Source organism: Rousettus aegyptiacus, unplaced genomic scaffold (genome assembly GCF_014176215.1).
Source record: "Rousettus aegyptiacus isolate mRouAeg1 unplaced genomic scaffold, mRouAeg1.p scaffold_m13_p_1, whole genome shotgun sequence".
In the NCBI taxonomy this organism is placed as follows: Eukaryota; Metazoa; Chordata; class Mammalia; order Chiroptera; family Pteropodidae; genus Rousettus; species Rousettus aegyptiacus.
This window is the reverse complement of record NW_023416284.1, coordinates 45,500,973-45,514,617: the sequence shown is the minus strand read 5'-3', so window position 1 is coordinate 45,514,617 and position 13,645 is coordinate 45,500,973. Positions and strand designations below refer to the sequence as shown.

General features: G+C 33.7%; 1 protein-coding gene across 8 annotated transcripts in view; it reads right to left on the bottom strand.

Annotated features, from left to right (window-relative positions):
- MIER1 (MIER1 transcriptional regulator) overlaps positions 1 to 13,645 on the bottom strand; it is a 56,502-nt gene that overhangs the window by 28,457 nt on the left and 14,400 nt on the right. For 6 of the 8 annotated variants that reach the window (XM_016120836.2, XM_016120837.2, XM_016120841.2 and 3 more), the window contains one exon: positions 8,988 to 9,133. In XM_016120836.2, the coding sequence (XP_015976322.1) occupies positions 8,988 to 9,133 (146 nt within the window). Of the gene's footprint in view, positions 1 to 8,987; positions 9,134 to 13,511; positions 13,549 to 13,645 lie in introns of all 8 variants that reach the window. The other 2 variants (XM_016120835.2, XM_036235048.1) reach the window with 1 other exon arrangement.

Below are 13,645 nucleotides of genomic sequence, written 5' to 3'. Positions count from 1 at the left end.
TATCATCAGTTAATACTATGTATGGATGCTCACACTTTAAGAGTATGATATGTAATTTAGCAGTGGGAAATAGAATAAGTAGAAAATAGACGGTAAACTAAGTTAACAAACCCAGAAAAGGAGAAGAAATTCATAGCCAGATCAAATGCATTAAAAGAAAACAGCAATGATACTGAATTGCATTAGCCACATAATATTTTCTAGGGTTATTATCTATAATTATGTAAAATATCACCTCATGCAATCCTTACTATCTATCTTACAAAACTGTTATCTTCATTTTATAGATGAAACTGAGGCTGACAGATTAAGCCATTTTCCCAAAAATCACACAAGTTTTAAGTAGTGGAGCCAGGCCTCAAGTTTAGTTCCAAAAGTCCAGACTCTTTATCAGTACACCATGCTGCCTTGGCCAGAGACCTCCCCAAACTCCACAAAAACATATCCTGAGGGTGAAATGAAGAAATATCCATATGCAATGAAATGAAATCAACTTCCCACAGAAGGTACTCACTGTAATGGGTAATCAATATGATTACTGACATATTACTGAAGTATCAAAGAAATGACCCCTGATTATAAGAAAACTAACCCAAATCACTTGACCATATTACACAGACACACACACACACACACACACACTAGAATGAATACCTTAACAAGGTCAATTTAGAACCTAGTAAAAGGATAATCATAACACATGACATGTTTTGTATTTTTCCGGTAGTCTTGTAGCTTTATTCACGGAGAGAAATAAGTTTGGCCCATGTGTTAAATATTGTTGCAGTGCAGATGGGTACATTGAACTGGATAATATAATCTGATGACACTAACCACTCAGAACACATAATTAACTCCCATCTCTCAGAATTCATGTGCAAAAAGTTAACTAACGATTATGATTTGAAAAAACTTTCTTATAGAAATAGAAAATGCTATTTAACATTTCTATGTTACATAATAAATGAATATTCTAGTTGTAAGTCTGTTTGTGAATCTATTTCTGAAAGACAAATCAATCCTGAGAGCCCTGACTAATGACTTGGAGCAGCCATACCTGAAAAGTGGTAACTGTCAGGCAAGGTGCTACTGCTCCAGCTGGATAACCAGCTGGCACACTTAACTGACATGTCATACTGTGACTCTCAAAGTGCAGTAACAAGTAACATAGACAGTATTTGAAGTGTTCAAGGATCTAATCCATGCAGATATCTGGTCCATATACCAAGGATCTGGTACAGGAATTTGAGAATTAGGAGTCAGGATTTAAGAACTAAAACATAACTTCAAAATCAAACAAAAAGTAGAATGAGAGAAAGCTATATAGAAAAGGTTGGTTGTACATACAGTAACAACAAACAGCTGCCATAAAGTGTCTTCTATGTGCCAGGCATTTCTGGACAGAAATAAGAGCAGCACAGTGAGAATATTACGCAATCTTATTGGATCTTCCAAAATATCAGATGAAAGTGTTTGCTATCTTTAATAAGAAAAACGTAACATCTAGACCTCCTAATTCCAGCTCATACTTTCCACAAATTCATTCCACACCATGAATTAGAAGTAGACTTAACAACTGAAATCACCACTATGAACAAAAGCCACTGACGTGATTAGTATGAATAAAGGCCAAACCAGGAAAAACACGTTAGTGTAAGTTTGCAACTAACATTTACACGGACCTTATGAATTCATGAAGAGCTTGTTTCATATTTATTTCATCTTTAAAATTACCCTAATATATGTTACTATTGCCTCTAATTTTTACAATTGTTAACTGATACCCTGAGATCACATAAAATAGGTAGATTATCAAATAAATGTCCTCAGGCTCTCTACCCTTTGGTCTGTCTTACTAATCACCTTGAGAGCTTATTAAAATTGACTGTTGAGTCCCACCCCAAAGTTTCTGTTCTAGTAAAGCTGAAGTGAAAAGCCTAAGTATCTGAATTTTTGAAAAGAACAGGTGATAACTGATGCTGCTGGTATGGGAACAGCTTAAGAACCATTTATCTCACAGTTCTAAGATACATGCAAATTAGTCTTTACAGCGTGAGGTAATAAAGCTTATCACTAACATATACCATCTAGCTCAGTTACATGTCAAAAGGATAGGTGACATTCTAACTGCATGGAAGGAAATTTTTATTTTTAAAACCACTATCAGGAATGTGGAATATCTGACATTTGATTAGGCCAAGATTTATCCCTCTTGGATACATATTTGACAAGTGTGACTCATTTTATAAAATTCTGTTCTCAAAGAAAAATTTAGCAACACCTCTAATATCGACTAGGCAGAGAACAGAAGAGAGTCAACAATGGCTGATCGCAGCGTGTTTGCAGAACTGCTTCAACTTGAAGAAACACTAATAGAACAGCAGATGGAAAAAAAAGTCATTTAAGTCAGAAGAAATAACAACTATACTAGTATAGAAACAAAAATGAATTAGAAGGTTACTCTGATTAGAGCAGAAGGTATTTGTAGTAATTACAAAAAAGAAGTCGGCTCCTATTTTAAACTTATTTTCTCTAGTTTTACTTAAGTTTCTAAAAGCATCTGTTACACCCTACTTTTGACTCAGTTTGAGAGTAGTTGTTGAGCAGTGACTGACACTACAACAGGGCTTAGGGAAAATGATATATATGACAAATGTTCGAGATGGAGTCAGGTAGGGAAAGATTTAGTTTGCCAAGGAGACTAAGCTAAGTTGGGATCCCCTGCTATAAGTCATGTTATATAATCAGAACCTAAATAAGTGGTTGTGGTAAAGAAAAAACTCGAAGAGACCCTGCAAAAGAAATCAACAGGATTTAACCATGGGTTAAGAGTGGTTTGATACTGAAGCTCTGGTTCCAGACATTCTTTGAATCCAGATATTCATATGACTTCTAAAGATTAATAAAAACAATTAAGTTCTAAAAAAGTTCTAATAAACATCTAAAATGTTATTCTCGAAGTTGGTTTTAGGTGGATTCTATCATATGCAAAGAATATAATCCTTACTATTCCATCAAGAAGATGCTTGCCTAATATAAAAACAAAGAGTATATAGTGGTACTATGCTTTTGCTTAGTTATTAACTTTTATCTTCATCTCTGTCACCTAATATCAAATTAGTAAGCAACAAGTCAGTATGCAACAATCATGAGCCACTGAGAAATATAACATTTAGAATTTGACAGTTGTATGAAAAGTATTTTACTTGATCTAAGGTGTAAAGTGAAGATCTTGCAGCAAGTAAAACTACAATACAAACCTAAATCGATTTTGCTGAGGAATCCTCAGTTTCAAATTTAAGTATCATTACTGTGTTCCTACTATGTGCTAACGGAAGGACTTAGAGCTTTAGCAAGTATCATGTAAGAATCATTTCTTGCTGTATGCCTTCAATCCTTTCTTTCTTCTTTTACATTCACTTTCTTCCAGGATATCTTCTTTCCTCCATTCCGAGCATGTATTTTGATTGAAAGCTCATCTACTGGACCACATGACATCGAACCCAAATGGAATCACTGTATTCTCTGGCCATAAATTTGGAATGGGCACATGATCTGAGCTTGGCTATAGTTTGTCTCTAGATTTTTGCCAACAGCAACCAAGACAGACTATCTCAAGCAGTAAATTTGGGAGACCTAAGAACTAACAGCATATGAAGAAAATCAGTCTGAAAAAAGAACACCATCATGTAGACAAGTAGAAACAGAAAACATGTTTTGGTGGCACTTGCATCTTTGAGGTCTCTAGATACTACCCTGCTTTACACTAAATTCATTTTGCCTAAGCCACTCAAGACGGATTTGTTATTTGCCCCCAAATATTCTGATGTAAACAGTAACGATATCCTGCAGAACAAACATTGTTATTACCCTCTGAAAAAGACTAAAAGCTGAAAAAAACATGGCTGACAGTACATTATTATTCTAGGGCTCGTCAGTCACCTGTACCAGAGAAATCTCTGACTGTTTTATATTGTCAAAGTCTGTGTTCTGTCAGGTTCTAAAGGTCTTTCCTCAACTTAAATCGAAACATTACAATAAAGTGGCACAGTGTTTTATTCCCATTCATACAAGTGGTTAAGAGTATAGATATGTGAGAAGGGAGTAAAAGAAAATCATAATGTATCCTGGATTTTCGGTTTTAAGTTTATAGATCTCTTTCAGAATTTTGTGAATAACTAGTAAGATTTTGTAATTATCATGTGCTCGACATGCTAATTTTTTTTACACAGATCATCTTTATAACACTGAAGCTTAATGACATTAAGTAACTTGTCCAAAGTCATACAAAGAACAAATAATGCAGCCAAGTTTTGAACCAAGAAGTCTGACTTACTGCTTTACACTGCCCTTACTTACATATAAATATATACTGCCTTCCTGAAAAACTGACCAAAGGTCAAGTGTACATCACACATCACCCTGATGGAGTGTGAAATAAGATGTGCTGGGTTGAGAGATTTTAAGAAATAAGAAATAAGAAAAATGGACATAATACAAAAAAATAAAAGTACAGAAATGTGGACTATACTTGCATATTATGCTTTAAGAAATTAGCTGTCTAAGCACTATACCAAAAGGAGGAATAATCACATCTGCATAAGCTAAAGGGTCTACCTACAGATAGAAAAAAGACTTCTGAAAAGATAAACATTTTGTCTGAAATTAAACCTGTCCTTTAACCTTGAAGTAATAAAGTTAACAAGCACTAACAGTGGTTTTATAAGGGTGGAATGGTACCCATCTTCTGGCTGCAGAAGAGGTGGCTGCCTCTTCCTCTCATCTGGGGCTTAGTCATAAATGACTGCCTGTGGTAGCAGATGTTGGCTGTTCAAGGGCCATTTGATGGACGGACACAATATTCTTGTACCTACTGTACCAAAACTGACATACCAATAAATGTTTATGAAGGCAGGGGGAGAAGAAAAGAGGTTGATTTCCAGCCAGAAAGGCCTAAGGCACCATTTACAGATGGGACCAGGAAAACAGTTCCTAAGTTAACCAACTACTTAAAGTTGGGGCTTGACTTTAAGAAAAACTGTGAAGGCATGAATGCAACAAATTCTTCATAATCCCCACGCTGGGGTTTCTTTTTATCTATGTAATTCATGTTGTGTATATACTTCAAAAACTATTCCATCTCTTACATTTTAATCTTTGTTCTCTAGGTCTGGAGGTTCACAGATGGAACATGTCTAGCACTTCGAAGTGTATTAAGTATTAATAGTTATAATGTGACTTTTCAAAAATAAAGATAAAGATATAGCTGATCCTGATCTTCTCCCAAAGAAAATGCTAAAAAATTGTGCCATTCAAAGTAAACTGTGTGTTTTAAAAACGGAGTTAAACCTGCATAATTGCTATTCCTAGCAAACAAGTCTATTTACTGTTGAAATGATTCTGACACCCTTATTAAGATCAACACAATAAATTCTAACCTATGTATCTAATTCTATTAAAATATTTAAATGCTAAACTTATATAACTAAAATACCTTCGTATTGGTAAGATTCATGCACGTAAACATAACAACACACATCAAAGCTTCCTCTGTGAAATATTAGTTTCTTAAAATTTTAGAATTCAAATTGAGTTAACTTAAAACCATAGGCTATGCAGTTACTGATTACTCTTGAATGAATTAACTGTCAGAATCCTGCCACAATTACATAAAAAGTCCAAAGTGTCAGTTAAAAACCACCTTACCAATTGCCAACATAACTATATATTTACCTTTTATAAAAACAAATCAGTAATCAATATGACGAAAATCTTACTATTTTAATAAAAACAAAACCAGTTTTGTTTGATTCATACTTTGAGTTTACAACTATAGTAAATCCAACACACAGGCCCTGAACTAGCTTTGCTGTAGGTTACAGATGAAAGCATTAATGATTTATGTGCTACTTAAATCTAAGGCTTAAGTATTCTGGGAAAAGTTAGAAGTTAACTGAGAAAGTATAAAACTGTCTGGCTGAAAAGAATGATAAAAGATTGGTTCCTCTGTCTTTCTCTTCCTATGTCCTCTAGAAATAATTCTATTTTAATTACTTTTTCCTAAGGAAGGGACTTTTGAAAGCAAATTTTGGGGGCTTTAGGGAACTAAGGAAAGAGGTAGAATAAAGGAGAAACAGGAAAAAACAATAACCCAAAATTTTAGCAAAGCCTATTATTAATTTTGTACTAACTAAATGTAATAGCCCATTTTCTGAAACAGAAGACAAAAATCATTCCATCTCATTATCTATTATAACCCCCACTTGATTATCTCCTTTTAAGTAATTATTAATTCTTTGGGTAATGTAGAATGGGAAAAGATGGAAAATAAAAGATTTTCCTTTTATTCCATGGATGGGTTACACAGAGACAGTAAAATATATCTAAAGCAATAGAAATTTCTATGATATATAGGCAAATAATTGAAAATAAATGCCTTTCCATTTCATGAATATATGAAGTGACTGTGATTACTAAATTATTTTGTTTCCTTTGATGTTCACCTAGGTTCTGAATCATCCAAGCAAATTACCCTTGTCTTCTGAATGGCTTTCCAGCCTCTTCTATAGTTCTGACTCCAAGTTCTTCATGTGCTTTTTAACCTATTCTTAAATAACTTTCATAACCACTTGAGTCATGTACTGTATAATAATGTCGGTCAACAAAAGACCGCACATACAACAGTGGTACACCACATAGCTGAGGTGTGTAGCAGGTTATACCACCTAGGTTTGTGTAGATGCACTCTATGATGTTCCCTCAGCAATAAAATCATCTAACTACGCATTTCTCAGACTGTATCCTTGTTGTCAAGCGGTGCATAACTGTATATATCATTGCCACTAAGACCGATTCTGTTTTCTGACTTAAATAATAACATATTAAATTGCTTTAGCACTGTGGATTAATGCAGCTTTACTCACAAAGTGATCCAAAATGGGAACACCTGACCAGATTTGAATAAATATTAACAGAACTCCTTTTCCAGCTTTTAAAATGTACACTTTAAAAAGTTCCAACTAAAATTCTGAGAGTCTTCATTACTATAAAAGCATAAGAATTCCTTTTTTTCATGATATTATGTACATTAAATGCTTAAAGGCTGGCAATATATCTTATTTTTTCTTATGTTCTTTTTATCATCCAGTACAGCAGACTATATATGTAACAAATTTTAATTAGAGCATATCGGATTGATTTATCCATTCATTCAAAACTTTGAGTGACCATTCTTGCTAAGTACCATAAAATACACTGGAAAATAAGACGAACATGGTCCCTCCTCTCAAGGAACTAAAGGAGGACACAGACAATAAATTAAATAAACATAATTACAAATTGTGTGGGTATCAAAAAAGCACTGAATTGGGTACAGTGGTTGGGGAAAAAAATGAATAGGGGAGAGAAATGGCCATTCTGAGTAGACAATGTTAAGTCCAGGCTTAAGAGAAAAAGATGCCAGTCTCGAATAGCACTTACCAGAGTGGGAATGAGCTGAAAAGCCTTGAAGCAGAAAGAAAACACATCAAAGAATGAAAGCAGCTGATCTGGTTGGTATTGGAAGAGCATGACAAGCACAGTGTAATACAGAGATGAAGGACTATCATGTAAGTGGCCTCGTTGGCCAGGTCAAGGAGTCTTGTTTTTCTTCTGGTATAACAGAAAGCCAATGAAAAGTTTTAAACTGTATGTTGACATGAACTGATTTATATTTTGAAAAGATCATTGAGGCTGCTGTAGAAATTTATTAGAGAGAAGAATAGCAAAGAAGAAATGGAGAAAATGGTTAGGGAGCTACAGCAATAGTCTAGGCTAGAAATCATGGTTTCCTAGGTTAGAGGGTAACAGCGGAGATAGAGCAAACATCAGATAAGAGATATTTTTGTGGTTACACATGATACGCTTATTTAGGAATGGGTATAAGGAATGATGGAAGAAGACTCCCTGGTTTCTGACTTAGGCAATAAGGTAAATAGCACTGCCGTTTTTTTACTGAGGTGGAGATGACAGAAAAGTCAGGTAGAGAAGGAGAATATCTGTCAATAGCTCTGTTTTGGAAAATTTAAAGCTATCTATTGAGATACCCAAGTAGAAGTGTCAAGCAAGTGTTTAAACAAAATTGGAGACAAGAAATATGTTAATTCTAGAAAAATAAACTAAGGTATTAAACATAAAGACATAGAATAGATTAGGTACGATCGCCTAATAGTTTAGTAATTTTCAAATTGACCTGCATACTTAATGAAGATACAGATTTGAGCACCCAAGACTCTGCTTCAGTATGCCTGGGGAGAGGTACAGGAGTCCCCATGTCTAAATAATTCCAACAGCAATTCTGAAGCAGCTGTCCCTCATACTACATTTTGAGAAGCAGTGATCTAGGGACAGAAGAAAAGGCGGCCCAGACTGGGAAATTTCAAACTTAAACCTTGGGTACAGAAAGACGAGTCAGCAAAGAATACTAAATAGGAACAGATAGATAGGAAAAACTGGACAGCAGGGGACTCCAGAATTCAAGTAAAAGAAGGGAGTGGTAAAATGGGTCAAATACCACTGAGAGTACAGAGAAAAGTGACCAATAGATATAATAATAAAATCATGGGTCATCTTGATAGGAAGGAGCAGAAACAACCTAGAGCACTTTATGGAATAAATGGGAAATTGGAAGATGAGAACTCTTAAATTTTGGTTATGAAGGGGAGTAAACAAAAGGTGCAGTGATTGAGAGAGGACAGAAAGTATATAAAAAGAAATTTGAGCCTTTTATAGTCATTTTTGACCCAATACCTGTGATATTTTACAAAACTATTTGGATTCTATTTCGAACTTTAAATATCTCACCTGTGACCACACAGAATTTTTCAGTAGAGATTATATATAACATCACTTTCCCCCAAAACACAAGTAGAGAAGCAAAATTTTAAGTGTTTCCTCTCTCCACAAAAATGTTATATCTGCTTCATCCTCTAGCTCTTATTGTTATTTACCCTTGCAAGATCCTCTATTTCAGAACTGAAGTTTGTTTCTCCTTCCATCATTTCTTCTTCTTCTAATGTTCGTTCATCATCAAAATCATGAACCAGCATGTCAGCTGATGGATCAAATTCATGGTCATCTGATGTTGCCGAACCTCCTGGTAAAGAATATTTTTAAAAGTTTGGTAAACCAAATTAAGTGTAATTTGTTAATATTATTTTAAAATACTGTTACTTGAGGCTGGGCGGAGGTCAAATAAAAGTACTAGGGAAAAGCTATGCACAGAAATCATTATTTATTGTTTTCTGAAATTCTTACCCTTACTTATAACACCCTCCATCCAAAAAAAAAATATTCTCTAAGGAATTTAAGAGATTATTTTTTGTCTTGTCTCACCTCTATATACAGTTAAAACTGCAAAACTGGGAAGGGGGAATATAGCTTTAAAAAAGTGTGTACAGCATGTAGAAGAGAGTACTGTAATCTTCTAAACATGAAATTTGATTTGTAAAGAATAAAGAGTCATATCAAGTAAGAATGATCTTTTGTGTGGGAAAATTCACAATGCTTAATCATTTGGGTAATATTTAAAAGACCTGATAACTATGAACCCCTACAGCCCCTGAGAATATATACTCATATGAAATATAGTCATCTGAATATATAATCTAGTGAAAATACAGTTAAATTCAAATATTCTTCTATCAGCACTTACATAAAAATCCATTCCAATACATAGGAAGCTGTCCTTAAATTACTTAGTTGGCTCTGATTTGAAGTAACTCAAAGATAAAATATAAAAGCAAAATCTATTAAAATCACACACAGAACTCTTATGAAAAGTATTAAAAATAATCTAGTAGGTAACTGATGTAGTAAGCTAATCTATTTTTAGCCTGGTGGTTGAGGAATACTGCTATATTCAGTAGGGTCAAGCCTTACTACAATAGTAGATTGCAAATGCTGAGCATACATATTTTCTAAACTATCTCTGCATTTAGCTGTTGTCAAATATGGACTTAAGTTTGCAAAAGCATTCTTTACTAATAAAAGAATGAGTTTTAAAAAATCAATTAGCAATTTCTTCTAAAAGTTTAAACTGTTAAACATTATATTAACTGATGTACTACCTTCCACCTCACTCAAGAGAACCAATAAGTAAGACAAGGTGATATAGAGACTGAATTTTTGAAATACAACTCTTAGAGATAAGGAGATTCCTAACGCTCTAGGTTCTTGTCACCTCCCACGATTTTCAGAATAAGAATCATTTTTTGATGCTTACTATGTACCAAATACTATGCTCAAGTACTTCACATATATTACCTCATTTAATCTTCAATCTTATAAAGAACAAAAAGAAAAACTTAAGGCTCAAAGAGTTTATTCTCATACTTGTTTAAATTCATAGAGCCAGTAGGTGGCAAAAATGGAATTTGAATTCTGGACTTGCTAATTTGAACACCTGTGCTTTACTGCCCCTCCAAGTCTCCCTAAGTCACAGCCTCAGAAACAATAGGTACCCTGCCTCAAAGAATACTCGAAGACACTATGTTTACTAAGATGAGTGAATTGAACTCAGGTCAGATGACAAAGCACTAAGTCGTCACTGTCCTTTTTGAGCAACATAATAAAAATACTGATATTAAATAGAAAATAATATTTAATTGCTGAATCAGGTATCATCCTACGTTATAGTACAAATAGGTTAAATTATCAAAGTTTTAGAACAATTTACAAAATAAAGACATTCAGAAAAGTGTATTATCTTAATTTCTTCTGGAAATTAGCTTTTTTGTCCCACGCACTCTCTTTTATTTCTGAGTTTTTAATGGAAAACACTCCCAAAGCTTTTCGGTTCACCCAGCAATCTTCTAGGACACTTAGTCAATAATTATAAACTCCTGCAGATGATGCTATACTTTTTCTTCTCCCTTGCAGGCAGAAAGATTCTAAAAAAACCCTCACACAACCACTTTGTATATATACTATTATCCTAATGATAATATAATTCCAATTGGATGTAAATATTGTCAAGAATAATTATGCTTAATTTCTAACCATTTATCCTCTACCACTTAAAAAAAAACAAGCTCACTTGAGTATACAAAACCAAATCATGTGTTATTTAACTTACTTGAAGTCCCCCAGTTTTTGTCATTATTTGCAAAGCCAATTACATTTAAAACTTTGCCACTTCACCCTCCCTATGTGAAACAAAGTGTGGCTGAACCTCTTCTCCCTTCTCACTTTAATTCCTTCCCCTCCCTATAAACTGCATTGATTTTTATTAACTTTCAGTTTCTGTTTTTCTTCCCTTAATCTGACCTCTTTTATTTGACTTCTTTTTACTTTGTTCTTTGGGACCAACTAACCATTATATTCCTTTTTTTAATTGCTAAGGCCCATCGTTGGGCTGTCTCCTAGGGGAAAAAAAAATCTCAAAAGTAAATTATTAGGGGCAGGGACTCTGCTGCTTTGTGTAAATAAATATTTTTGCTTCGGAGTTAAGGAAAATATCATTGCTTTGCCAAATTACATCCTACTACAAAATTACTAAAAGGTAACCTTAGATCATTTCAAACATTCAAAAGATAAATTCAGTTTATAATATATCATGCGCAAGCATTAAATCATTTTATTACCTGCCCTACCTAAGTATTCACCTCTAATGGCTACTACTAGTCTTAGAGGTTAAACCTTCTTATTATGCTTCCATATTGGTTTACATTGGTAAAATCTAGAGGCAAACCACTTAGCCTGGGTCATGTTGACTGTTACTACTAGAATCTATTCCAAAGTGCAGATATTACAAAGAACACAGCCTTTCACCAGTGAACCAAACATTTTTTTACATGAAGCCTCTATGCCTAATTTTTCCTACCAAATTTAGTAACTACCTACAATTAGTATTACTTAAAAGAACAATAAAGATTCCTTTGGGCAGAAGCCTAATATTAGAAATGTTTGTCTACCTCAAAGGATGTTCCTTAGTCTGAAAACAAGTAAAAAATAAAACACTAGAACATTCAATCTGTATAAGCATTCAGCAAGTAGTAAAGGCCATCAAAGATTATATTTTTCTAGCTCCACTATTCTTCCAGTTCAGGCTAGACTGATTCAAATGCAATCGAAACTGAAAACGCCATTCATTAATATCACTTTTGGAAAAATTTATTTTAATGTACCTATATTAATGTAATATCTCAAAAATTCATAAAAATGTATCTAAAAGTCTATTTGTAATGTCACAACATTAATAAAACCCAACTAGAAACTATTTTTTCAATAAAAATGATTTCTACGTTTGAAAGAAAAAGAAATTAGGAATCATTCCATGTCCTAAAAAGGACATGATAATCTAGTATTTATCTGAGGTCAGACTACTTCTAACCTTACCATTCAGAACATATTTATAAACCAGGAAGTTAAAAAATATCCTTGAGTTTCAGAAATGTCACAAAGCCTAACATACTTTACTTCCAAGTATATTAGAAAGAGTAAGACATCTCCAGCTGAAATACAAAATCAACTATCAATTTAGCACACTAGTCATTTAGAAGGGATGTGGAGATATTCCAGTCCCTAACCCCTACTTGACACAATGTAAGACACAGCGCACAATATGGGTTCATGAAAAGGACCTGGATCCATTTTAAAAAGGCTTAAATTATGTCAAGCATTTTTACAAACTTTCTAAAATTTAAAATAAAAAGGTGACTGCTTCAATAATTTGAAAAAGTCAGTAATATATTACCTATTTAATATATGTAAGATGTTTTCAAATAAAATATTACAATGCCTCAAAGAGCTCCCTTTTTCTTCGTTAGCTTTATTAGGCTGTCCTTTAACCTGAGTACTCCATTGCAGAAGGTGGTCCTCTCTCTCGGAAAAATCCTAAGGACATTAAGCCAAAAAAAAAAACTAATACCAGACTCTTTCCTGACTGCTATTAAGTTCCAACTAATTGCTGCTACACAGGAATGCTGTACTCAGTGGAACCAGAACCTCTGATTAACCAAGAGAAACCTAAATACAGATTTTTATATAAAATATTCCAATTTTTTAATGATCACTACACTGGCCAAACATTTATTTGTGGCCCAGTATAACCCAAAGATTACACGCTTGCAACTTCTGAGTCATATAAAAAATGAATCTGTACTGTATTTGGAGAATACAAAAATTCAAAGATATAGTCAGAGGATAAAACTTGATGCTAGCCAAATTTAAAAATAACTTCCTTAATTCCTTAATTTACAATATTAAATATTCATTTGTTGAACATTTTTCTTATTTTCTCTCCTTCACTAAATGCTTTAACAATTTTTTTTCTCAAATAAAATATTTTGCATTTCCTATACAAGCAAATATTTCTAAGCAGTTAGTGACTCCATTTTAAAAAGCACAGTTCATATGTACTTCAAGTCAAACAGCAATGAAAAACTATGAGAAATACATGTGGAAATTCATCAAAGAAAAAAAAAAAAGAGAACCCACAAATAGTCATGAGGTTGAACTCACAGCAGCCTCACCTGTACTTTCATGGGCAGTCAAATATTTCATCCATTTCTTTTTCCCCAGAGAAAAGAAGCATTCAGAAGAAAAGCAAGTCAGATGACAGTCTAACTCCTCTAGCCTTTATGCAACTTACAGGACAAACATTAGT